The sequence below is a fragment of the Squalius cephalus genome, assembly GCF_949319135.1.
Source record: "Squalius cephalus genome assembly, chromosome: 7".
Taxonomy (NCBI): Eukaryota; Metazoa; Chordata; class Actinopteri; order Cypriniformes; family Leuciscidae; genus Squalius; species Squalius cephalus.
The window spans coordinates 30,618,327-30,645,712 of NC_137128.1; the positions used below are offsets into that span (position 1 = coordinate 30,618,327).

General features: G+C 36.6%; 2 protein-coding genes across 3 annotated transcripts; both read left to right on the plus strand.

Annotated features, from left to right (window-relative positions):
- Positions 1–162: 162 nt before the first annotated feature.
- Positions 163–5,906, plus strand: otulinb (OTU deubiquitinase with linear linkage specificity b). Of its 2 annotated transcripts, none has more exons than XM_079875701.1 (9): positions 163–347; positions 594–761; positions 870–1,097; positions 1,665–1,735; positions 1,837–1,943; positions 2,013–2,153; positions 2,295–2,411; positions 3,808–4,077; positions 4,639–5,906. In XM_079875701.1, exons 1-9 carry the CDS (start codon positions 178–180, stop codon positions 4,894–4,896), a joined length of 1,530 nt encoding a protein of 509 aa, XP_079731827.1. In that variant the 5' UTR covers positions 163–177; the 3' UTR covers positions 4,897–5,906. The 2 variants fall into 2 exon arrangements, with proteins under 2 accessions (XP_079731827.1, XP_079731828.1); XM_079875702.1 differs by having other exon boundaries at positions 346–392.
- An 883-nt stretch (positions 5,907–6,789) lies between these two features.
- On the plus strand, positions 6,790–25,738 carry ankhb (ANKH inorganic pyrophosphate transport regulator b). The gene is made up of 12 exons (XM_079876181.1): positions 6,790–7,253; positions 9,604–9,820; positions 10,998–11,116; positions 12,571–12,654; positions 13,047–13,217; positions 13,406–13,540; positions 14,815–14,907; positions 19,652–19,747; positions 22,605–22,734; positions 23,721–23,844; positions 23,999–24,098; positions 25,481–25,738. Exons 1-12 carry the CDS (start codon positions 7,158–7,160, stop codon positions 25,619–25,621), a joined length of 1,506 nt encoding a protein of 501 aa, XP_079732307.1. The 5' UTR covers positions 6,790–7,157; the 3' UTR covers positions 25,622–25,738.
- Positions 25,739–27,386: the final 1,648 nt, after the last annotated feature.

Genomic DNA, 27,386 nt, shown 5'->3' on the forward strand with positions numbered 1-27,386 from the left:
GGCTTATTTATGTATAACGTATAAAAAATTAATTAATTAAATAAATAAATAAATATTACAGCAAATGTTTAAACAGTGTTACCAGAAAAACACCATTCTGAGATATTTTCCACTAAATGCCGATAAAACGGTCATATTTTATTGAGCTATGGTGACCGAACACTAACAAGACCAAACATGCCACATTATGCCGTAAAGCAGGCACAAAAACTTAATAAACAAACAAGCCAACACAAAGCGGCTGCGCGCCGGAATTTCCGGAAAACTACATTTCCCTTAATCCCCCTTTCACCGGAAGTATTTGTAGACTCTTTAATAGTCCCCGTTCGGGAGGACAGTAAAGGCAGGTAAGTTAAATACAAGCCCTTTTTTGGCAGTTTTGTCTGAGTGTGGTTAGTAAATCGTTGCAATAATAATTATTCTTTGCTATTCGGAATGGTAATGTCACTGATTATATTGTGGAATCTAATTGAATGCGGAAGTGTGTATGTTTGTTTGCATTGTGATGTGTAGAAGTGCGCAAAAGTAAGGTAGTCACCTTCAAGCCTCACGTTTGATATTAAGTATTTATTTGTATTTCCCATATGCATCAGCCCACCATGCAGACATGCAGGTTGGACCTCCCTGCACATGTGGCATTATGATTCAGGTACGAAGGATGTGCAGAATCGCCAAACTGACCAAGTCAAAACCATGAACAAAAAAACAAAGTTTGATTCTGGCCAAAAGAGTCAGAGTAAAAAATCCAAAAAGATTCATTGGTATGCCATAGCCCTGATTTATTTTTATTGCAAGTTTAAAGTTATTATAATATTTGTCGATTGTAAACATGTTATATCTAAGCATATGTTATTTCATGTTGGACATAGCTGGTCCTCCTCTCTTAGATCAACACTGAGCACTCAAGGTCAGAAAGCAGAAGTGAAGGGCCGGGCTGCTGGAAAGGATGCTTATTCTCCTGGACCTGAGAGAAGCTCTGAATCTACCCACAGTATGCAAAAACGTGCTCAGGAGGAGGCCACACCTACTCATAGTGACAGTAATTCATCCCAGCAACATCTGATGAAGACGTCAAGGTCTGCTGAAGCTGAAAAAGGGTAATTCTTCCTGGCAATTCAGCTGATTCAGTGCAGTATGGCTGTGTAAAGTACTCCTCAAATCAAAGATAAATTACAGAAGATACAATGAATACTCCTAAAGATAATTCTGGATGTCTACTGTCATGTGAAATTGAGGTTAAACTAGCTTTGTCATGTCAATGAGAAAGACAAATCATTTGGGAATACATTTACATTTAATTTACATTTCAAATTTTACATTTGGATTTCAAGTTTTGGTAAAATGCTTATTTTAATAATTAATAACTAATCTTTGGTCAAATAATTTACATGGTTTTATACAATGAAAATTCACTAATATGTATAATATAGATTTTTAGACCAGGTTAAGTTTGCTTTGACATAAAATTATTTTTACTTGCTATGTAGAAAATGTAACTTGACACGCAAGAACAGTGTTTAATCGCTTTTCTCCGCATCACTCAATCACATGCAGGAGAGATGTATAACCATAAAATATATGGTTACGTGACAAATATCATGCGCCGTTTATTAGATTTAGGAAGTGACAAAAGTTAGTTTGTCAAGAGTCTTATTGTTTCTTAGTGAGCTGGACCTGTACAGAGGAGAAGAGGAAATAGAACAAGAACTGCTGGAGAAGCACCAGTCAAAGTCAGGTAGTGGCCAGTTTTGAATATTCAATCTGTATTAAAATGTTGGAGATATGTCTGTGAGGTTGTTTTTGTCTGAGCTAGAGGTGTCTTTATTCTCCCATCAGTGGCTGTTGGTGAGGCCCAGAGCAGTGTGTCAGCTGCCGAGGATCTTCAAACCTACAGCGAGAGAGAATGGAAAGGCAATACCACTAAAAGTCAGCTTATCCGAAAGGTGAGTCTTCTTCTCTCACACATTTCTGTGTTTATTAAAGTAGCCTGCTCTCATCCGCATCTTTTTCAGGGTTATGAAGCAATAGCCAGTGAATTCAATCTATGCATAGTAAGAGGTGATAACTATTGTGCCCTGAGGGCGACACTCTTCCAGGTGCTCAGCCAATCCAAACAGGTTCCTGCCTGGTTACAGGACTCTGACGTCATTAAGGTAATTTAGCCTTATTGTGTTTAGACATTAGGCATCCTTATTACATCCCTACTAATTCAGGACTTGCACAACGCTGCATATTAATATAGAATGTTATTATGTGTTAAATTAATTTGGTGCATTATGAATGTCTTGTTATAGTGGCCAAAAGAAATGCATTCTGATAAGGATTTTATTAAGGAGTGGCAGTTTCCATTTGAAAGCAAGACGAGCACAGTACAGCATCTTGAACAATGTCTGGAATTACTGAAGAAAAAGGTTACTTTTGTTATTTTTCTTCATTGCTTATGTATGAATATTTAAGTCTCTTATGCTCACAAATGCTGTATTTTTTATTTGATCAAAAATGCAGAAACAAATAGTAATATTGTAAAATACTATTACACTTAAATGTACCTGTTTTCTATTTTAATATATTTTAAAAAAAACATATATTTATATTCCTGTGATGGCAAAGCTGTTTTTTCAGCATCATTACTCCAGTCTTCAGTGTCACATGATCCTTCAGAAATCATTCTAATATGCTGATTTTGGTGCTTAAGAAACATTTCTTATTGTTATTAATGCTTAATATTTTGTGGAAACCGCAATACATGTTTTTTCAGGATCCTTTGATAAATATATACAGGTGCTGGTCATAAAATTTGAATATCATCAAAAAGTTGATTTATTTCAAGAATTCAACTTAACAGGTGAAACTAATATATTGTAAAGACTCATTACATGCAAAGTGAGATATTTCAAGCCTTTATTTGTTATAATTTTGATGATTATGGCTTATAGCTTATGAAACCCACAAAATCAAAACCCCAGAAAATTAGATTACATGAAATCACACAGAAATTACACAGTAATACCATGGTCATTGAACCAGGTTTTGGTTATTTTGGCAGTGTGGGCAGGTGCAAATCCTGCTGGAAAATGAAGGAAGCATGAAGTGCTCTGGAAATGTCCTGGTAGACGGCTGCGTTGACTCTGGATTTAATAAAGCACAGTGGACCAAAGTCCTCTTTTCTGATGAGAGCAAATTTTGCATCTCATTTGGAAACCAAGGTCCCAGAGTCTGGAGGAAGAATGGGGAGGCACACAATCCAAGATAATTGAAGTCCAGTGTGAAGTTTCCACAGTCTGTGTTGGTTTGGGGAGCCATGTCATCGGCTGGTGTTGGTCCACTGTGCTGTCCACTCAACGCAGCCGTCTACCAGGACATTTCCAGAGCACTTCATGCTTCCTTCAGCAGACAAGCTTTATGGAGATGCTGACTTCATTTTCCAGCAGGATTTGCACCTGTCCACACTGCCAAAATAACCAAAACCTGGTTCAATGACCATGGGATTACTGTGTAATTACTGTGTGATTTCATGTAATATTCAAGTTTTCTGGGATTTTGATTTCGTGGGTTTCATAAGCTGTAAGCCATAATCATCAAAATTATAACAAATAAAGGCTTGAAATATCTCACTTTGCATGTAATGAGTCTATATAATATATTAGTTTCACCTGTTAAGTTGAATTCTTGAAATAAATAAACTTTTTGATGATATTCTAATTTTATGACCAGCACCTGTAAATTTCAAAAGAACAGCATTTGAAATTTAAATAATTAGTAACACGATAAATGTAATCTAATAATATTTTATTGCGTTGTCTTTAGTGGCAAGAGGCTGTTGAGTGTAAAACTCTTGAAGAGAGGGAGCGCATGTGCCAGCAGGTGTTCAGAGGTCATGATGAGGAGTATGAGCTTCTGGAAGCGCTGAAGTTCTTGATGCTGAGGACTGCCATTCAGTTGCACTCAGATATGGAGAAGGGCTCTGACGTACCAGAGTTCTGCTGGCTCCTCTTTGCTCGTGACTCGTCCAAAGGCCCCAAGACCTTCCTCACCAACCATCTCAGACATGTAGGATTCAGTGGTGGGCTGGAACAGGTGAGCAAAAAATTGTTTACAAAATAACTTTTCACTTTATTTAATTCTGGACCAGTCATAAATGAATAACTACTAGAGACTGTTATTATACTACTGTCATTTAAAGGTAGGGATGTCAATTACAGAGAGGCAGTAGCAAGCTAGCTTTGAAAGCATGAGATCATGTCTCCAAGCACATAACATTACAATAATAGTGAACGTAAACAACTTATAGTGCTCTTACTTGTACCACCTGACTGCTGCAGATTAATTTTGCCATTGATAGTGTTGACATAGAAACATATAAACAGGAGGAACTGTAAAAGGCTGTCTACAGCTCTGCATAGCATGAAACGCACTGATGATGTGTGATGTCTGCGCGAGCAGGGTGTGCTGTGGTATGGAAATGCAGATGTTGACAGGCAGGAAGGACAGCTTATGCAATTGGATGAACATTTTTTGGTCCTGAGACTTTCACAGAAGATATATGTAGATGTTTTAATATTGCCTACCCTACCTTTAATTCATGCCATTGTTTAAATGGTTGAAGTGATCGTATTTTTCTGATGTAATGTTGTTTAGGTGGAGATGTGCCTCCTGGGTCATTCCCTTCAACAGACGATCCGGGTCGTTCGGCTGTATAAGTGTGACACAGAAGAGTTTATCACATACTACCCAAATGACCACAGGGAAGACTGGCCTCTTCTATGCTTGCTTACAGAAGATGACAGACACTACAATGCACTCGTACCCAAAAAGTCTTCCAAATTTGATGAACGCGGTAGGCCAAAGTGGAATCAACCCTCAGATGGACAATCAAACATAACTACACGTCTTTAAAGAGTATACGGCAATCACACACAATCTACAGAACTCAGGAGTTACTGTACAATCCTTTGTGCTTTCCACATTGCAATTCTTGCATCTATGTTTTGGGATAATTTTTCCTTTCTTGTTTTAATTTTGATAAATTTAAAGATTTGTTATCCTTATTCTGCTACCAATGTAATTTTGGATAAAAGGATGCATTTCTAAATAAATATTTGCAGTGGTTATATGAGACATAGCTGCACATCCAGCTGGGATGGGAGATTATTTTTTAAATGAATTAAAAAAGGTTAATTATTTCTTTGCTTAATTACAATAAAAATGTAACCATACATATAGACTTGTTCTTTTGCTTTAAGCTAGTTTAGTGTCCCATTCGTTTTAAGATCTCTGTGTTCTTCCACTGGTTTCTATATCTTCTTGTACTGCCTTCTTCAGATGACGTCATCGTAGCGGTCTGACCATTTATTACTTTGAAGAGCAATGTACTCACAGCGTGGGCAGGAAAGGAGAAATGGCCACAGCTCAATAATTTACAAGCATCTGATGAAGCATGCATGCAGCATTACAACAGGCTGCCTCCATCTCAAATTAATTGTTCACTGAATCTTTTTAATGAAATGTCATGATGAAAGAGTAAAGAAATGCCAAGAGGTGATTTAGACATTTGTGAATGCAGGAATCTTTTCTGATTTTAATTTGTCAATGGTTTCAGATTTTGTGAGCATAATGGCTAAACGCAGCATCTCTTGATCTTGTATGGTTTACATTTTATTGTGTCAAAAAATGATCATTAGAAAATCTATTAAATATTTCGGAGCATGTTTTGCAAGCACCTTCATACAGTATGTTTCTGACTGGCCAAGTCAATCTGCGCTTGAAAAAATAAGTCCTGTAATGAATGGGAACCAATGCAATGCAGAAGTAGCCTAATATGGTCTATATCAGGGGTTTCCAATCCTGTTCCTGGAGATCTACCTCCCTGCAAATGTAATATGTTAATTAAAATCTTCAGGAGCACTGAAAATGCCCCTCAGTTTATGGCCTCGCCCACTGATCTGGTAACTGCTATTACTGTCCTGCAGAGACCTATACTTGGGAGCACTTGATATTTACAGACATGTATTTGGATCTGAACTGCTGGCAGGTATACAGGGACAGGACTGGTCTATATTAATAATAATTTATTAGTTTAAATATTTTTAAGTCGTCCTTTAGCCCCCTTGGAGGTTTGCTAAGGCCCTTAGTGGGCCCCAGCCCCCATGGTTGAGAAATTATTGAGCTATTCGTTAATTTGAACGAAAATTATATTTTTGCTAGTTGCATTTAGATAACAAAATTCTATTTTGGGCTGCGCAGATGTGATCATTTCTCTCTCTACAGGAGTAGGAGTAAACACATGGAGCACAAAAGGAGATGTCGGTCACGGACGGTCATAAAGATATGATATGTATGCATAACTGTGATTTGTGGGTGAACGGTCCCTTTAATTGCCAGTTTGACCGACAGCAGTGCTTCTCACAAGACTTGCCTGCTCCGCAGCCCCACCTGCTGGCCGACAAATAAGATGTTCGTGTTTCACTGAGATTCTTAAGCGTCACTAAATTTTTGTTTTTAAAATGTCTTCGTCTCAGTTCGATATTTATTTATTGCGCTAACATTTCAGGTCAAATTAACGTGTAGCATGCCCAGCCAGGTAAGATATAAAGACGAGGACGGCCATTTCATCCCCTTGTTGTGCAGTGCCCAGACCTCTCTGGTATTAAGCCGTTATCTGAGAATGAACTCAATTTTGGACATCCGTGTGTGTTGTTCAGCAGTGTATGTGTCCCTGCACGCAGCAGGTGACGTTTAGAAGAGGAGTGGCCTTCATGCAGCGACCGTCTCCCACGTGTTGTTAAGGAAGGATGATGATTTAAGTACAGTAAACAGAGTGGCCATCTACAGCAGAATAGCGGCTGGCCGAGCGACTCCATGTATATGGCTTGTGCCGCACTTAATCGCCGCGGCCGATTATATGCATCTTTTTCCTCTCCACTGATGGGTGAACAATGGAGAAGCCGTCAGCAGAAATTTCTGGTGACCCTCCTATTTTCCCATGCACCAGAACATTGTTTATGATGCTGTTGTTGTGTAGGAGGGCAGGGACGGACCTGATCTCGGTGGATTTCTGCTAGAAAACACTCAGAACGCGACAGGCGGTGACCGGCCTCTCATCCTTCCAGAACCGAGCAGCTGATGTTGGCAGTGCTGCCGCTATCTTCCCGGCGAACATGGTGAAATTCCCAGCGCTCACGCACTACTTGCCTCTCATCCGATTCCTGGTGCCGCTGGCCATTACCAACATAGCCATCGACCTCGGCGAACAGGCAAGTGTGAATGAATTGTCCGTTAAAAACAGCACTTCGTGACGTAAGATTGGTTGTGTATCCTTGGAGCTGAGCACTGCAGCAATGGCATTCCTCAAGAGGTCTGTTTATCTGGCTCGCGCATGTAACGTTTTAGTATGTTAACGTAGGTTATGTGCTTTTATTTCGTAAGGAAACGGGCAAACAGCGGCCCTTCGTTAACAGGGCATCATCACAAACAACATGAGCCGATCAGCTGTGTTCGTCAACAGCTGGCCATACAGCGCATCCAATAACGTGTGTCACACCGAACAATGCAAAAGCAATCTGTCACAGATGAATGTGCACTTTTGGATGGGCTGATTTTTGTTTTCACCTCTGCGTGAACTGGCCTTGTTTTTGTCAACCATTAACAAACGTACTGCGGCTTACAGTATTTATTTATTTTATCGCAGTCTCTGTATGTTTAAATGGGACCCTTGGCTGATCAAATATTTTATTCATGTAATTCACATCTCATTTTGATGCTCTTATGTTTCTTCCCGAGGTTATACTAAATCATTTCTACACATTGGAAAGTCTTTCTCATTATCATGAGTTACAAAGATTAAAAAAAAATTGTTCACGCTATTTAAAATGTTTAAGGTGATGTTAAACTCAAATATTTGTGCACAATCACTTTTTTTATTGAATGTTTGATGGAATTATAGACAGGCCGATAATTGGTGTTTTGATATTGGGTTTTAAAATAATCGAATAGCATTATTTCATAATTGTTTGGATTTTTACACTTTTCACTGGAAAATAAATGGAAATTAAATAAAATGTAATAATTATGTAATTATTAAGCTACACATTTCACACTGGAGATAAATGTTATTCAAATGTTATAAAATGTTATAAATAAATGTTATTCAATTCAGTAGCTTAACAATTACATAATAATAATTATTAAATGTTTTTATTATATTTATAATGTTTTAGCGTTGTCGTATAATGAAAAGTTATTGTATTAAAAAGCAGAGATAAATCTATAAACTGGCTTTAAATATCAGTTATTAGAAACATATTGGCCATATCGGTTGATCCAGATGTTGCAATTGACAGTTGATGAAGAAATGTTGAGTGTTGATGCAATCCCTCAGTTGTCATGATGACAAAGTATTTTTTTGGTAAGTAAAGATCATAAAAATAAGAACATTTTGAAATTAGAATGAATTTGATGGATGCAAGTCACTACGCTGAAGAATTCATTTGACTTTGGGAAAACTGGAATGAAATATTGACTTTAGTTTTTGTTAGATACAAAATAAATTTTTCAGAATCACTTATAGCAAAAAGAAGAAATGTGAGCAGGAACTCTAAGAGCCCGTCTGCCCACATTAACAGACATCCATTATCTCTCTGCACATTGTTGTAAGACGTTGGAGATGAAGTGGCAGATAAAGAGTCAGAAGAAGGCAGCAGATAAGGAGGAAAAAAAGCGTACATTCATGTGTCCTTTTGACTTTATCTCTTATTGTACATAAGCAATGTTCTCCTTAAACAGTAAATATTACAGAATGGTGCCACCAGGTTAGAGTCGAGGACGGGACAGCAAAAGTTATTTAATTGTGCAGTAATACAACTTGAAGAGCAAGTAGAACTTATGTACACCTCAGCATTTACCAACAAGTTTAACATCTGACACATTTACAAATCACCTTCTCATGTGACGGGGATATATTCTGGATATATTTTACAGCTTTATTGTCACAATAAAGTCGGTTATCATTGAGGCACTTTAGAGTTACTCCATCTCCACTTTCTTTGAGAGGTTTGAGACTACATTGACTGTGGATTCTGATCACACTTTTCAGGTGTTTATCTCAATAAAAGCCCATGAATAAATTCTTCCTTTTTTCTGCTTAGAAATGTTCCTTGATGGACAGTGTACAGACTTTTATACTGTGATATTTAGCAGCACATGGTGCATTGTCACACTAAAGTTTTTTTTGTTTTTTTTTACACATATTCAGCTTAAAAGAGAGAGAGAGAAGCCAGCGGTCCTGTGTAACACAAACTTATCCAGCGTAGCAAATACCAGTCCTCACATTTAGATCCTTTTCTGGGGGACATGGCATGAAAGGCATTTAGTCAGTTGATTCAGGGGTAGTGCTGTATATCTTGGGTATAAAACCCTCTTTGTGTTGAAGAATCCCATGAGGAGTGATAGTTTATCACCATTTCAATTCATCCCTTCACTTTAGAAAATCGATAATGCGACTAAATCTGGATTCTTTTAATCACTCTACTAGCCTGTTTTTTCTATAATGCTGGGAAAAAATGTGTTTCTGATAAATTTGTATAATTTCTCTCTCTTCCTAAACAGGCTTTAAACAGGGGAATAGCAGCAGTCAAAGAGGATGCTGTGGAAATGCTGGCCAGCTATGGTCTGGCCTACTCCCTCATGAAGTTCTTCACTGGCCCTATGAGTGATTTCAAGAACGTTGGGCTGGTGTTTGTCAACAGCAAACGGGACAGAACCAAGGCGGTCCTCTGTATGGTCGCTGCAGGAACCGTGGCTATCATTTTCCATTCTCTTATTGGTCAGTCTGCCAGTCTATCATTTCCTCACTCCACCTCTTGCATGAGTTTGTACTAAATGTACAGGGCACACCGTTTTGTTTTGCACTTTTCTAAACAAATATGTCATGATGGTAGACTTAGTGAGCGGTGTTATGACTGCAGAAGGACCTCAAATGGTCTTAATCATGCAGACTCTACTCATAGAAGGCAGATGTAACTATTCTCTGGAAAAGTCATTGCACAAAGGAACATTATATTCCAAACACGGTTCATGCGCTGTGTTGACGGAAAGGCTTTTTTGCCAGGTTACTACATGCCTGTCCAGTGTACTCCCTGTGAATGGAGAGGCCTCTCTCAAACAAACTATCCAAACTCACGGGGGTAGTAGATTGCCATTTATTTTCGGATCTTCGTTCGTCCTCTATTATTATATTGTCATTAAACAAATTGGGCAAAATACTGCACTCCTACTCAGCAGGAAATAAGTTCTGCCACCCATATTTACCAAATTACAAATACTTAAGTTTGTGGGTTGTGGTTAAAAATGGTCCAATCGTCTTTAAACAGTCTAAATTTACAGTGTAAGTTGTCATTTTACTAGAAGAATGAAGGATATTCACCTTGGATACGTCAGTTTATCTTCTCCAAATTCATTTGCATTTACACAAATAGTCATTTAAACACAAAGCAAAAAAAGAAAGAATGTTACCAGGGTAACCTCGAGGGATATAGGATACAAACCACCACCCTCTTGGAGGAGGGCATGAATTTTTAACCACTATGCCAAAACCTGTCTGCCGCACTTAATGATGTGCTTTTAAATGAAGAACTTATAGTCTGTTAACATAACATGGTCACTCTCCATCATCTTGCGTGCGGTCTCAGACATAGTTATTCCCATTTGCACAGTCACTGAGTTTTGTAGAGCTGTCATCCATCTGTGGATCACGTCACTGCACACATTACTGAGAAAAAGGGAAAAGACATGGGAGACATGAGAACTTCTGTCTTTGCATGTTATTTTTAAAATTATATTATATTATCCATCCATTCTTCACAACTTATTCTATGTAGGGTCACAGGGATGCCTATCCCAGAGTAATATATTATAATATTAGAACTTCTGTGTCCTTGCATGTCGTTTGTGTACATTATTGATAAATATACAAATTAATCTTATCACTTTTCCTTGTTTAGCCTACACAGATCTTGGCTATTACATCATTAACCAACTGCATCATGTGGATGAGTCGGTGGGGAGTAAGACCCGGAAGGCGTTTTTCTATCTGGCTGCTTTTCCTTTACTTGACGCCATGGTGAGTGACATACCATCCCTGGAGATATTCGGTAGTAATGTCATAATAAGTTCTTGCTCTGACCGTCAGATCTGGCTCGTCTGCCTGGCACAGATGGGCAGAGAGTATGTGTGTTTAATCGTGTGGTACAGCCAGGCATTCAGATCTGGAAAACCATCAAGCTCCTTAATTTGAATATTTTGATCAGATAAATGCATTAAAAATCAGACCCAAGAATTTTGAATGGTAGTGGATACTTTAATATAAAACTACATGAGTCATGAATAATAATGTTTATTTTAATGGCTTTGCAATGTTATCATAAATATATATAGTATGCAAGCAAATGCATACTATATGAGTAAAATACACCCTACAATTTAATATAATATGTAACAGCTCCATCTATCTATCTACTAAAGGGTCCTTGGCCTGGATTAACGAATTGTATCCAGCTTTTTCCTACACACCATAATGCTTTGTGCAAATTATGGGAGTATCTTCTGTTAAACTGTAAACAATCAGTTAAAGGTTCACTCTATGGATGCAATAATAAGCATTTTAAAAAACTGGTACAATGAGATGACATTATCCTACTTACCCTCTAACCATCACACATTAAATAGAAATTTAAAAGTGTAAAAGAAGTGAAGATTAGAAGTGAAAACTAACAGACCTGAAGTGAAAAGGCCTTGTGAAAACAAACCTGGAAGGAGACATGAGGATTTGGGGAGAAAAACGAGAGATTCTTAGTACATTCCAGTGAATAATTCATGGGATATATCGTAAATTATATTGGGAGAATAGAACAGACAACAAATGCACTGTATTAGGGATGCACAATATTTGGGCCACCATATCGGTATCGGCTGATATATTTCCATTTTTAATGTTATTGTTATCATCCCAATGAAAAAATTGGGCCAATATATTAAAGCTGATAAATAATGGATTATTTCCTTCAGCTGACACATCAGATGCACACTGTTCACCGTGATGGTTTTGAATTGCTTAAAATATGATTGGAATCACTTCAAAAGGAAAATATAGTTAAGTGCACGCCGCGCACATGTAACAAGGCATACAGACAAGAGAGACATGACAAAACAGGAGTGTCAGAGCTCTGTCACAGAACCAAGAAATACACTAGACAGAAATGACAAAACCCTGACAATTTCACATTAAAAATATCAAGCTGACGTCTGAAAATAGAACATGAAAGAAATCTTGCAGCTTATTTAGTCACTGACGGATAAGGATTATTTGTAGCGCATGTTTTTGTGTAATGTTTTGTAGTGTACATGTTTTTTTTGTAGTGCAACCGTATGATTCAAATTGGTTTGTCTCAGTCTTTTTGAGTGCAACATTCCCAAACTGGAAGTGCCTCCTATAATCTAAAACGCAGTAGGCTCATCAGAAAAAAAAAGTGGATTGGATTAGTGTCAGTTGATATTAGTTCTTGTCTCTGGTTTCAGGCCTGGACCCATGCTGGAATCCTTCTGAAGCACAAGCACAGTCTCCTGGTGGGATGTGCCTCTATTTCTGATGTCGTTGCACAGGTAAGTTTCAGATTCATTGAATCAGCATTTTATTCTTTGATTTCAGATGCATATTTACAATCTGTATTGATATGTAAGTGTTATTTATATTTTCAATGTTTTGTGAATGTGAATATGGTTGTGTATAAAGGATAATTGAAGGTGAGATAATGTGATATAATGGGTTATATATAATGTCAATGCTTTTCATAGCCGTGGTTTAAGTTGTTGTTATTTATCATGTATTTGGGTTTGAATTAATAATAGTCTATGTGTCATGAGAATGGCTATATTATTTACCACTGTCATTATAATCAGGGTCTCTCTCTCTCTCTCTCTCTCTCTCTCTCTCTCTCTCTCTCTCTCTCTCTCTCTCTCTCTCTCTCTCTCTCTCTCTCTCTCTCTCTCTCTAGGTTGTATTTGTGGCTATTTTGCTCCACAGTCACCTGGAGTGTGTGGAGCCCTTGTTGATCCCAATCCTCTCTCTGTATATGGGAGCTTTGGTACGCTTCACTATCGTTGGTTTGGGGTACTACAGGACCGTTCATGACAACATCCCTGATTCCAGTGGGCCAGAGGTTGGGGTACGTCCATTGACTCTCTTTACACCAATTCACCCAACTGGCATTTTATTGTGTAAATGTGTTGCTATTGTCCTTCTCAGTTTAGTATCAAAGCTACATTGGTCAGTTTATTGGTTTTCAATACTAATTTCTCCTTGCTCTGCCCCTTCAAATGTGTGCTATATACTGACAATCACTCTGTGTAATAGGGTGATGCCACTATTAAAAAGATGCTAGGCTTTTGGTGGCCGTTGGCTCTTATCCTGGCTACGCAGCGGATTAGCAGACCCATCGTCAACCTGTTTGTGTCACGGGATCTGAAAGGAAGCACAGCTGCCACAGAGGTTAGTCTGGCAAAAGCACTGATGCCTTTACAGTATTTAAATATCAACTTGTAGTCATAATCGTTATTTTCAGTCATTTAGATACAGCATATGTGAGAATATGTAGCTAACATTTAAACTTAGCTATACATAGTGAAAGGCTTCAGCAGCTCTGCATATTTTTTTGCTATGAAAATATGCTGAGAAGGGATGGAGGAAATGTTTTAGTTCTTCTAAATGACCAATTTGCAATCTATTTTTACTTTAAGCAGTGCTGTCAGATGTAAACAGAGTTGGACTTGATTTTGTTGTTAACTAAAACTATTACAAATTGTTTTCGGTATTTGAAAGCTAAAATAAAATATAAATATTAAATGAAAAACTTGTACTAAAATAAGTTTAAGTACTAAAATGAATAAAACTAAAACTGAAATAAAAATTAATTAAAGCTAAATATATATATATTTTTTAAAAACTAATAAAATTACTCTAAAATTAAAATAAAAAAAAATTCAAAATATTAATACTACCTAGTTCTGACATGAAACTCTAGATAACACAGGCTGATAGGTCCTTAACTCACTTGGTAGCATTCGCAGCAGCATCTACATAGTGCAACTGATTGGTTGCTGTTGCATCAGCGGCCATTGAGCTGCAGTGCAACATTTAAACAAATACCAGTAGTGTTGCTGTTTGCAGTCTGTAGCGCGCTTCAGAAACCCTCCACCTTCCCCAGCTCCACCTTTATAGATCTGCTACAGGGGTTATTTAATGTATGTTACATGTGCAGCAGCAGCATGTCCTACATGCTCTGAGCAATGTCTGTGAATGTATTGGCAGTAGCAAGTCTTTCTACTTGCTCTGCTGCATCAGCAGCGTAGCAGATCTATTCCGCCAAGACCAAATACATGAACATTTCCATATCCATTACCATGCCAATCTCTCAGAGAGTTGTCATGACAGAAATACAGTAATAGCAAATAAATACTAAAATAACATAATAATAAAAATCATTTAATCTCATAGTGCTCATTTCATCATAGAGTGGGATAACTGGGTCTTTGCATCCTGAGTGCTGCATTTATGGACCAACTTTACAATTTTTTCCCCTGCTTTATTTTTAAAGCTAGGTTTAAACAATTACGGTAATGACAAAACAAGTTTCAATGTCGCTTTAGTTGTTTGGTGCCTGGATGTCAGAAATATTTTACGTCACTCGGCTATAGAATCATTCATTATAAACAGATTAGATTGTGGGTGTTTAATGTTACCATCATCTTTCCGTTGTTTTCCAGGCTGTTGCAGTTCTCACAGCAACATATCCAGTGGGTCACATGCCATATGGCTGGCTCACTGAACTCAGAGCTGTTTACCCTGCATTTGACAAGGTAAGTGTTTGTTGTTATTTCAACTAACATTTTTTTTAATCCTTAAACATACACTACTCAGAATGCTTAATGCTGATCATCCTCTGCATGTATACTTAAGTTCATCATCTCCTCCCAGTATTCTTCCTGAACGATCAGTAAAAGGAATCAGTGTGCACTTTTTTAATTTATACCACACTGTCTAACTTTGTCTCAAGGGATGACAAAATTAGTTTATATCTTCCACCTTTCATGCTAATACTGCAGTATGTCTATTATCTTGTTCTACTTTATGACAAAGCAATTATTTTTTGGGTAAACAGAGTGGGTTCATGGAGACAGACCTGCAGCTAGAGTCCCAAAGACTGTAATTAAAAAGGCGCACAGTGGTGTGGTGTTATTTATGGATATTTTCCCAAAGAAAAAGGACTCAGGATCCACAATTAGGAAGTCCACAGGAAATGGGTTGACGTTCTCTGGCTGCAGGAGGCTGGCCAACCGTAGATCATTTTTTAATGGATAAAGATGATCTACACTCACCTAAAGGATTATTAGGAACACCTGTTCAATTTCTCATTAATGCAATTATCTCATCAACCAATCACATGGCAGTTGCTTCAATGCATTTAGGGGTGTGGTCCTGGTCAAGACAATCTCCTGAACTCCAAACTGAATGTCAGAATGGGAAAGAAAGGTGATTTAAGCAATTTTGAGCGTGGCATGGTTGTTGGTGCCAGACGGGCCGGTCTGAGTATTTCACAATCTGCTCAGTTACTGGGATTTTCACGCACAACCATTTCTAGGGTTTACAAAGAATGGTGTGAAAAGGGAAAAACATCCAGTATGCGGCAGTCCTGTGGGCAAAAATGCCTTGTTGATGCTAGAGGTCAGAGGAGAATGGGCCGACTGATTCAAGCTGATAGAAGAGCAACTTTGACTGAAATAACCACTCGTCAGAATTTGGCGTAAAGAGAATGAGAACATGGATCCATCATGCCTTGTTACCACTGTGCAGGCTGGTGGTGGTGGTATAATGGTGTGGGGGATGTTTTCTTGGCACACTTTAGGCCCCTTAGTGCCAATTGGGCATCGTTTAAATGCCACGGCCTACCTGAGCATTGTTTCTGACCATGTCCATCCCTTTATGACCACCATGTACCCATCCTCTGATGGCTACTTCCAGCAGGATAATGCACCATGTCACAAAGCTCGAATCATTTCAAATTGGTTTCTTGAACATGACAATGAGTTCACTGTACTAAAATGGCCCCCACAGTCACCAGATCTCAACCCAATAGAGCATCTTTGGGATGTGGTGGAACGGGAGCTTCGTGCCCTGGATGTGCATCCTACAAATCTCCATCAACTGCAAGATGCTATCCTATCAATATGGGCCAACATTTCTAAAGAATGCTTTCAGCACCTTGTTGAATCAATGCCACGTAGAATTAAGGCAGTTCTGAAGGCGAAAGGGGGTCAAACACAGTATTAGTATGGTGTTCCTAATAATCCTTTAGGTGAGTGTACATTACTGTTTAAAAGATAGAGGTCTTTAAGATTTGAAAAAGAAATGTTTTTCAGTAAGGTCACTTATGCTCACCAAGGCTACATTTATTTGATCAAAAATACAGTAAAAAAAAGTAATACTGTGAAATATTAGTACAATTCAAAATAACTGTAATTAATGTAATTTAATCATGTGATGGCAAAGCTGAGTTTTCAGCAGCTCTTGTTCAAAAGAAACATTTCTTAGTATTATCAATGTTGAAAACTACGGTGACGCATTGCTGCCACATACATTATTTTTTCCACTCAATTATGTCGTAATAACAAGATCTTATGTCGTTAAAACTACATATTTTCTCGTAATAGCGAGATCTTATGTCGTTAAAACGACATATTTTCTCATAATAACGAGATCTTATGTCGTTAAAACAACATATTTTTCTCGTAATAACGAGATCTTATGTCGTAATAACGAGATGTTATGCCGTTAAAACGACATATTTTCTCATATCAACGAGATCTTATGTCGTTTCAACGACATCTTTTCTCGTAATAACGAGATCTTAAGTCGTTAAAACGTCATCTTTTTCTCGTAATAATGAGATGCTATGTCATTAAAACAACATATTGTCTTGGCCTTATAAGGACATGTGTAGTCATGTACAAAATATGCCTTTATCCACATAAAATTGATAGCCAATCATGTCTTTATCATACATCTACGTTCAAAAAGCTGAAGAAATAGCAGCCTCCAATGGACATTCATGTTAAAAGATCAAATTCAGTACACACCTTATTAATAAAGCATGTGTAGCCTACAGATTAGCAGATGAGCCCAGAATACGAACATTGCGTTTAATTGCACATTAGGCTAAGCGTTTTCCTCCCATAGAAAACCTTATAATAAAGAAAAAGCTTAATGTGGCTTAATAGGATACTTCAGTGATAAAGATCAAATGCTGCACACACCTTATTAATAAACCATACTATCCTACAGAAAAGCAGATGAGCCCAGAATATGAACGCAACGCATTTAATTACACGTTAAGCGTTTTCCTTCCATAGAAACCCTTTATTATAAAGAAATTAAAGGTGGCTCTTTCTGCACAGCAAATCCTTTAAATGGTATTCAATGCAAAACAAAAATGAAAAATATAAGTAGCCAATAAAATAAACAAATTATTGTGGCATTAATTAGCCCACAAACAATATTATTTTAAAGCCTAAACGAATTTATTTAAAGAAAAACACCAGCGTTGGGCGTTTATCTGTATAGGCTAAGTGTTTCAGCCGCCCTTTTCAAACTGGCGCAAGAAAATGCAACATAATTTGATTTGTTAAACATGAAGAGGACTTATCCGTCTGGCATGGCCGTTCGCTCTAACGTTTACCTACATAAATGTTTGCTATTATTACAGTAAGCGCATATCCAAGTGTTTGTGCGGAGTGTGGAGCGCGCACTGCATGACGTGGAGGCGCCGGTGCCATCACTCGCATTTTCCTATCAACAGTGGAAACAACTTAAAATACTCCATCATTTCTGGTCATACAGAAAAGAATAATACATCAGTCGCAACTACTTTTATTTGTGTAAACTCACAACAACAAGAAAACGTTGTGCTTTTGTAAAATAAAATAAAACGAACAGGGCGCGCTTTCATGATCTCTGTGAATTGGAGCGCGTCTCAAAAATTTACTGAAAAACAGTGTATAGACAAGTCTCACAGACATGAGACATATAGCTATCTATATAAAGCTTATAAAAAAATGTCTACCAACGAAAAAAATCCAATTGAAAGCAAATACGTACGGTAGCCTACCATCTGATTATGTAATCCTGTCCGTATGAAAGGCACATCTAGGCTATTACAGCGGAGATGTATGGAGATATGTTTGCAGGCAGCCTACACTGATTTAGAAAAGACTAGTTTATTAATAAACAATTAAAATGCTTCGTTATTTTTTTCAGACACATTTATTATCATTAGCCTACTTTTGCCGGTGCTTTGCGCCAAGTTATTATGTATGCGCTTGAGCGCGTAATATAGGCTATAGCCTATACATGCACCCAGGATTGAATATAAACGTACGATTAGTCATAATTGCTTAAATGAATGACTACTAGTCTAGAAAAATCATATGGCAACTCTAATCAATATACATTTAATATTTTACATTATTTAATTAGTAATTAGTATCCAGCTCTTTACATTAAATTAGTTGAATTAGCATAGTTAATGAACTAATAAAATAATAAAATAAAGTTTAAATTAAGATACTAAACATTCTATATTGCTTATTCCACCACACAAAGGACTGTTTATAAGGTGACAATCCATTATATATGTGAAGATTGTAGGCTGTATCTTGAAGATTTTTGTATTGTATTGTATATTCTGTTATAAAGATGAAGATTGACATTTAATTGACATTAAACAAAATAAGAACACAATGTTGTAAAAAATAAACAACTTAGGCTATGTTCTGTTAGATGTGTTTTGACTACTTTTTGTTTAATTATATCTCTAGGTAATGAAGATTTAGCCTATTAACAAAAATAAATCTTATATATGATATATTATATTAAAAAAACGTATAGGCCTATATAAAATATATATATAAAAAAATGTAAATTAAAAAATTAATTTTTCCTGATTGGGGGCTGCTGCTAAGCTTTTTGAACGTAGAAGTCTGATAAAGACATGATTGGCTATCAATTTTATGTGGATAAAGGCATTTTTTGTACATGACTACACATGTCCTTATAAGGCCTAGAAAATATGTCGTTTTAATGACATAAGATCTCGTTATTACGAGAAAAAGAGGCCGTTTTAACGACATAAGATCTCGTTATTGCGAGAAAAGATGTCGTTTTAACAATATAAGATCTCCTTATTACGAGAAAAGATGTCGTTTTAACGACATAAGATCTCGTTATTACGACATAATTGAGGGAAAAAAATAATATGTATGTGGCAGCAATGTGTCACTGTAGAAAACAGATGTGCTGCTTAATATTTTTGTGGAAACAGTGATACATTTTTTCATATAATAAATATCTTTACTGTGACTTTTGATCAATTAAATGCATCCTTGCTGAATAAAAGTATTAATTTCTCTAAAACAAAAATCTTACTGACCCCAAACTTTTGAATGATAGTGTACATTATAAATGCTCAAAACATTGTACATTATAAAGAAGAAATGAACTGCTTTCCTCACGTCTGCTGTTTGTCTTTGTTCTCTTCTCATTTTCTAGAATAACCCGAGCAACAAGTTGGCCAGCAGCAGTGCAGTTGTGACAAAATCCGACATCAAGCGCTTCACTTTTGTTTGTTTGGCTCTTTCTATAACAGTAAGTTTATCCACTTTCTCAATCTTCGTTCTCCGTCTGGCTTTAATAACGCTTGTTTCATATTTTGGTAACTGCAGTTTGCTGAAGTTCAGGGACTTTAAAGGTGCTGTGGGAGTTTATTGTGACCGTGGGCTGCAGTCATATTTTTTGTTTAGCCAATCAGGAGGAGCTTTCTTTCTGTCAATCAAAACAGCCCATATATGGAAAGCACGAAAATTAAACATGGTAGATAGAGTTAGTTCACTTCACTTAAGCTGTAACTGACTGTATTTAAGTGAGATACTCCACATGATGGGCATTTTGACAACTGTGTCTGTATCTGACCATTCAGGCACAAAGAGAACTGAATTCAGGCAGAGTTTGAAAGAGCTCTGTCTGAAAGAGCGCATCTGGTGTGTGTCATTCAGCCCAATTTTTTTTCACAACTTACTGCGCATAATAACTTGTTAAACTCTTTTTGAAGATCCTCATTAAATGTAAACACGCACTTCTTTGACATCTTCACATCTGACTTGATCTCCTCCGCGATCTCTAATATCCCGCCTTCACTTACTGCAAGTTTACTCGATAACGAACTGTGATTGGATGGTAATCGTGTTCTCCAAAATATACTATGATGAGTACATTTGATTAGCCATTCTCGTTTGACAGAAGACTACTACACCCGTTTATGATCACCTAGCAAAGACCATTTAGGAAAGAAGTAATACGGGACAAAACAAGATTTTTTCCTAAGCCAGGACACTAAAAATAGAGCTGAAAACGGGACGTCTGGTCACCCTAAATAGGGTCATGTAGTTAAATCAGTAGTTAAATCTGGCTACAGCGCACTTAGTTGGTGTTTTTTTTTTTTTTACTTTGCTGCCTTTTTTTTACATGTATAATATATAAACCCACATAGCGTAATCAGTAAAAAATATATTTTATATATATTTTATATATATATTTTATTCTTCCATTTGTCCCCTGAATTTAAAATGCAATAGACAAAAATCCAAAGGCTTCTTATTCATCTACTAAACACATAGTTGTAAAGCCGTAAGGAGTGCATTAGGGATAGTGTGTTTTGTTATTGTGAGTACTTTTAGAGTCAAGCTAAATGATTAATTGATGCTGTCTGCTTCTGTAACCGGGTCATATCTTCCCTCCCTGGCCTAGATAAAAGCCTGCTTAGTATTTCACTACAGTGATCATTTTTATTCCATAATTTCACTTCTCTGTCAGTGATGTGGAGGGAGAATCATAATTGAATGAGTATGAGTCTGTCATTAGTACAGCAAGGCTTCTGTTTAATCTCTTATGTAAGCGCTATATTGTTTTGTCCACATGGCTTCTTCACTTTAATGTTGCATGAATGCACCACTATGGATGAATACTATGGTTTCTTTACATTTTAACTCAAAGGCATCTAGATTTTATATCAACATTTTGCTTAGAAATTTCCCCTTTGGACTTTATTGTTAATTAAATATCATTGATGATTGGCTTGTGTTGTTGATTTTAAGGAGTTGTAGCAAGTGTTGAGATCTGCTCTCAGCTCCTTGTGCCAACATGTCTGGCCATACATACAGTGCTATGCATAAGTTTAGACACCCATGCTAAAGTTGACTAAAAAGAGGAATAAAAAATCATCTTTTGGAAATTGAACTTAATGCCTTAATTAAAACATTTTGGAAAAATCCAACCTTTAAGGACACCAATTTTCTTTGTGAATGAATAATGTATCGTAAATAAATAAATGTTCTTCCTTAAAATACAGGGTGCATAAGTTTGGACACCCCTATGTTAAATTCCCATAGAGCCAGGCAGATTTTTATTTTTAAAGGCCAGTTACTTCATGGATCCAGGATACTATGCATCCTGATAAAGTTCCCTCGGCCTTTGGAATTAAAATAGCCCCACATCATCACATAGCCTTCACCATACCTAGAGATTGGCATGGAGTACTTTCCATAAGATCATCTCTCAATGCAAATCAAACCAGCTATTAGGCTAACTGAAATAAAACCATGCCAATCTCTAGGTATGGTGAAGGCTATGTGATGATGTGGGGCTATTTTAATTCCAAAGGCCGAGGGAACTTTATCAGGATGCATAGTATCCTGGATCCATGAAGTAACTGGTCTTTAAAAATAAAAATCTGCCTGCCTCTATGGGAATTTAACATAGGGGTGTCCAAACTTATGCACCCTGTATTTTAAGGAAGAACATTTATTTATTTATGATACATTATTCATTCACAAAGAAAATTGGTGTCCTTAAAGGTTGGATTTTTCCTAATTTTTTTAATTAAGGCATTAAGTTCAATTTCCAAAAGATGATTTTTTATTCCTCTTTTTAGTCAACTTTAGCATGGGTGTCTAAACTTATGCATAGCACTGTATCTGTGCATACGCTTCTAATTCCAGTGCTGTTACCCACATTTCAAAGGCTCTTCTCCACCCAGATAGATATAAACACTTATGAGTGTAAATGATAGTGTTTTGATAGCTGTGTCAACAGGGTAAGTATAATATACCAGCTTCCAGATGTGTGCTGACTCTAAAATTAACATGCCTACTACTATATTACATTCCGCTAGATAACAGTACCATCAGGGTGCCATTTCACAGAAATAACCAGGAATAATTTTTTTTTTTTTTGCCCTTGTCGACTGCTTTATATTTTACTATAGATGTTTGATTGATGGTTTGTGAGTGAATATTATATTTTATTTTTATTTTTATTTTATTTATTGACTTTGTCCTATGTTATGTTATGTTATGTTATGTTATGTTATGTTATGTTATGTTATGTTATGTTATGTGTGAGATTTTCTATATAGTCCCATTCAGGTAGTCTGTCTTTCTCTGTGCAGCTCTGTTTTGTGGTGTTCTGGGCGCCACACATTTCTGAGAGGATCCTGGTGGATATTATAGGAGTAGATCAAGCCTTTGCTGAGCTGTGTATCGCCCCATTACGGATTTTCTCCTTCTTTCCCATTCCAGGTATTACACTTTTAGTAAATTTCCATAAAGACAAAAACATTTGACACAATTGAGAAACCATGATACATTTTACATTTTCATTGAATCATTTAGCAGACACTTTTATCCAAAGCGATTTACGATCTAAAGGGATTTTTTCAGGATATACCGTATCTGATAAATTGAGAGTTCAAAAGAACAGCATTTCTCTGAAATAAAAATCTTCTATAACATTCTAATCCTTGGTTTCACAGACAAGGCGTAAGCTATTCCCAGACTAAAATGCATGTTTGCGCTGTTTTAACTGAAAGCAACTTGTACTGAAATATCTTAAAGTATGTCAGTGCCATTGTTGTGTCTCAAGATGCACACCAGTGATGTTTCTTTCTAAGGCACGTTTATAAAAGCTACTTAAATGCCCTAATTGTACTAAGGCCTAATCCTGGTTTAATCTAAGCCCTGTCTGTGAAACCAGGCCTAAATGCCTTTGTCACTTTTGATCAAATTAATGCATGCTTGCTGAATAAAAGTATTAATTTCTTGGAAAAATGGTACTGACCCCAACATTTGAACAGTAGTGTATATTGAACTTTGTGAATGACCCATGTTCAAATTCTGTTTAAATCTGCAGAACTTTCTGTAAAGTCTTGTAGCTGCAAATTCTCCAGGGGCCTTCTCATGACAAAACAAAAATGGTTGATCTAGGGTCTGATGTGCAGTGCATCATCAAATGGACAGATGGTCTTAGGGGGACCAGTTGCTCTTTAAAAAAATGTCCATTTGAAAAGGCAAAGGTCATGCTTCAGTTACAATGCTCCAGGCTTACAGAAACTGAGAGAGAAAGAATCACAATGAGAGCTCAAAGTACCTTCGAATTTTATTGCACTTGACTTTTATGATATAACAATACTGATAGCCAAGCAATCACTGGCGTGTAAAACATGTTCACATGATTGCTTGAGACCGAATTTGCATGAACTGAATTCTCTTTTGTTTTTTATCATCAGTGACGATTCGTGCTCACCTGACTGGTTGGCTCATGACCCTGAAGAAAACCTTTGTCCTGGCACCCAGCTCTGTCCTCCGCATCATTGTCCTCATCACCAGTCTCATAGTGCTGCCTTACATGGGGTAAGTGTGTTGTGCTTGATTCTACACCAGTACCAAGTAGAAACCTGAAACATACATATTACTAATTGTTGTACTTTAGTGCATCAGACTTGTAAATTGTATATTAAAATGTATTAGACTTTGTTAGAAAGCTTTTTATGCTCAAATTGTGCAGGGTACATGGGGCCACACTTGGTGTTGGATCTCTGCTGGCTGGTTTCCTTGGGGAGTCTACTATGGTTGCAATCGCAGCATGCTATGTCTACCGAAAACAGGTACAATAACACTGAAGCCTGTAGGTTTTTCTGATGATTAAAGTTGCTTTCTATTTGAATAGTTAATACAGTAAAAGAGCAATAAATATTCAGTTCTGCGATAACACAATGGCCATGAATCTCCAGACATGTTCATTCCAATACTGTATTGTGGATTATAAGCACACACACACAGGAGACTGAGGGTAGTTATTTCAATAAATAAAGTCCAGTTACATAAATGTGTTTTCTCTAGCACTGATTTTGTATGCTCATTTCAAAATTCAAGAACTTTTGGCTGAACAAGTAAACACAATAAAACCACACTGATGTATAAGACAAGGGTCAACTATATCATGAAGGTAGGTTTAAGAACAAGGATGTTCCCCCATAAATATCAGTTTGTCATTTAACATGTTGCAAAAGTTTTCAGGTTTAAGTAAATTCTGTTATTTTTATTGTTTATTTTATTACTTTTATTCAGCAAATAATCCTGAAAAATATATCAGTTTCTTCAAAAATATCAAGCAGCTGTTTTCAATATTGATTATAAGAAACATTTCTTGAGCAGAAAATAAGCATATTAGAATAATTTCTGAAGGATCATGTGCTTCAAATCCAGCTTTGCCATCATAGAAATAAATTACATTTTCAAATAAATTTAAATGGAAAACAGTTATTTTTCACAATATTAATGTTTTTACTGTATCATATAAACTAGCCTTGGCAAGTAAAGAGAGTAAACAGATCTTTCCGACCCCATAGTTTTGAACAGTATTGTACATTACTCTTTACATTTTTATTATCTCATGAAAGAAAACTCCTATTTTAAAAAATCCTGTGTGGTTTCTCATCTCTATTTCCCAACATACCCCATATAGTGGCACAAAATGCTCCATTCTTGTTTTGTAAATTAAATTGTAACACTTCACAATAAGTTTTTTTTAGCTAATTACATGAAATAACAATGAAAGATACTTCTACAGCATTTATTAATCTTAGCTAATGTTAATCTCAACATTTACTAATACATTTTTAAGATCAAAAGTTAACATTAGTTAATGCACTGTGAACGAACATGAACATTTTTATTAAGTAGCATTAACAAAGGTTAATAAATGCTGTATACAATATATTGCTTATTGTTAGCTCATGTTAGTTAATGCATTAACTAATGTTAACAAATGAGACCTTATTGCAAAGTGTTACCTTTGACAAACTCTGCATCACATATTTCATTGTAAAACCTTTGTAAACCATTCTATCATAAAATGTCACATTCAGTTTGATATGACAAATTATGTAAGGATGGCTTATGAATGCTTTAAACATAAATAGGTTCTGCTTGTTTTTAATCAATGAAACCCAGTGCGTTGGTGTAAAATGACTTTCTGCCCACACAGAAGAAAAAGAAAGACTCGGATGAAGACATGACCATTGACGGGGAGGACTCTGCCCCCATGAACGAGGTCAGGGCCGGGGGCCGCATGGACGACATCGTGGAGTTAAGAGAAGAGGATGAGGAAGAGCTGGAAGAAGACTGAGCTGTGGATTCTATGCTGAGCAGGATGCATTGTGGGAATCAGGGCCTTCTTGCTTTCTCGGGCAGTGTACCTATTGCTTACTGTCCCCTGCTGCCGCCCTTTCCCTCCTGCCGAAGCGAGAGCGCAGCTCACTTTTAAATGTGCACAGTTTAAATAAACACAGAGGGAGATTTAGATATCAGTTATGAAGACTTCAGGTGTCCGCTGCAGCATATCTTTGTTACAGTACACACGCAGACATACAAATGCGTACATGCGTCTTCCAGCTGCCGTCAGGAGATTTTTTTTCTTCTGATGCAGGACAGTGAAGATATTAATTTGTACCAAAGCAGTGTTGTGCATTTACTTATTTTTTCTGTATGCTGATCTTTAATGTGCTGCCGTCCTACACATTTCAAAGGAAAGACTATGCTAAATGGAGTTACATCATTCGCTTGGAATGTATTTCCTGTTCCTTCTTCTTCTTTACCTCTACTATTTCACAGAAAGGACAGACTTGATAAGATTTTTGAGGTTCAGGGGCAGTGACCTGTGTTACTGCACAGTTTCAAGGACCAACTCAAATGTCAACAGAGGTTATATATACATATATATAAATATATATATATATGTACATATTTTATATTGGAATTGAGAATGAATTTGATGGGCATCTTAGAAAACAACAGTTTCAGAGTGACAAATGGTTGGAGTTTATGGGTCATCTAGAGGACCTATTTTTTTAAATATACATACCATATGTTGTAGGTGTATAAAATATGATACATTTTGTATGGGTGATGTTGTGAACTCTGTATATTGTATGAAAAGAACGAATTGGACTGTGTTTTCATAATGAAGTCTATTGGAAGTATTTTTTGTTTTGTTTGAAGTATTTATTTTGTATCTCAGGATATTCGTGATGGAAAATATTAAAGTACTTTAAAGTCTGATTAATGATCCCTCCCCGTGAGCTGTTTTTCAGGTTCTCCGTTGGACAATGATACACAGCTGTCTTAAGCCGGTGTTTGTTAATTTAGATTATAGTAAGTGAAGTCTGGCTTAGCTTGTATTAGAGATTTCCTGGACAATACAAAGTAATGACAGAAATATTTATTACAATTTCAAAAAAGTCTTTGGTCCTCTTATTAAACATTGAAAATGTGATTTAAAGTGGTCTATGATGAGGTACTTATGTTCTGTCTTCTATTAAAATGTAGAAAAGTGGGTGTGTTTGTCACTTTTACTGCAGCTGATGAGAAGTCTGCTACACAGAAAATGGAAAATGATTCTATAGATGTCACATATATCGAGAAAATTGTAAAAGTAAACTAAATTAGATCAAATCTAATTTGCATTGTGACTCGTAAAAATGGGAGCAAATACATTGATTTCATAGCGGTGAAATGACGCCCCTTATCGTGCAACTTTGACACTGCAATGACATCTGAAAAAGGAGGGTGAGTGTAATTTTAGAGCCGTGTCTAGATGATCACACCCCGCCAGTCTTTTTTTTTTTTTTTTTTTACAATAATTTTAATTTCGTTAGCACTAATTAATGCGTTAAGTGTCATTTTTACTGCATTTAATATATTTTCTAGTTGTATAAATTAACATTATAGTTGATTTATTATGAACAAACATCACAATTGTTAACATGAATATGTTAACATTATCATTCAACTAGTAATAAGAATATAGTAATTTCATGATGCCTAGTGCGTTAAAGTTATAGGCTATAGTTCAGCTAGAAATAAAAATTCTGTCATCATTTACTTCCAAAACT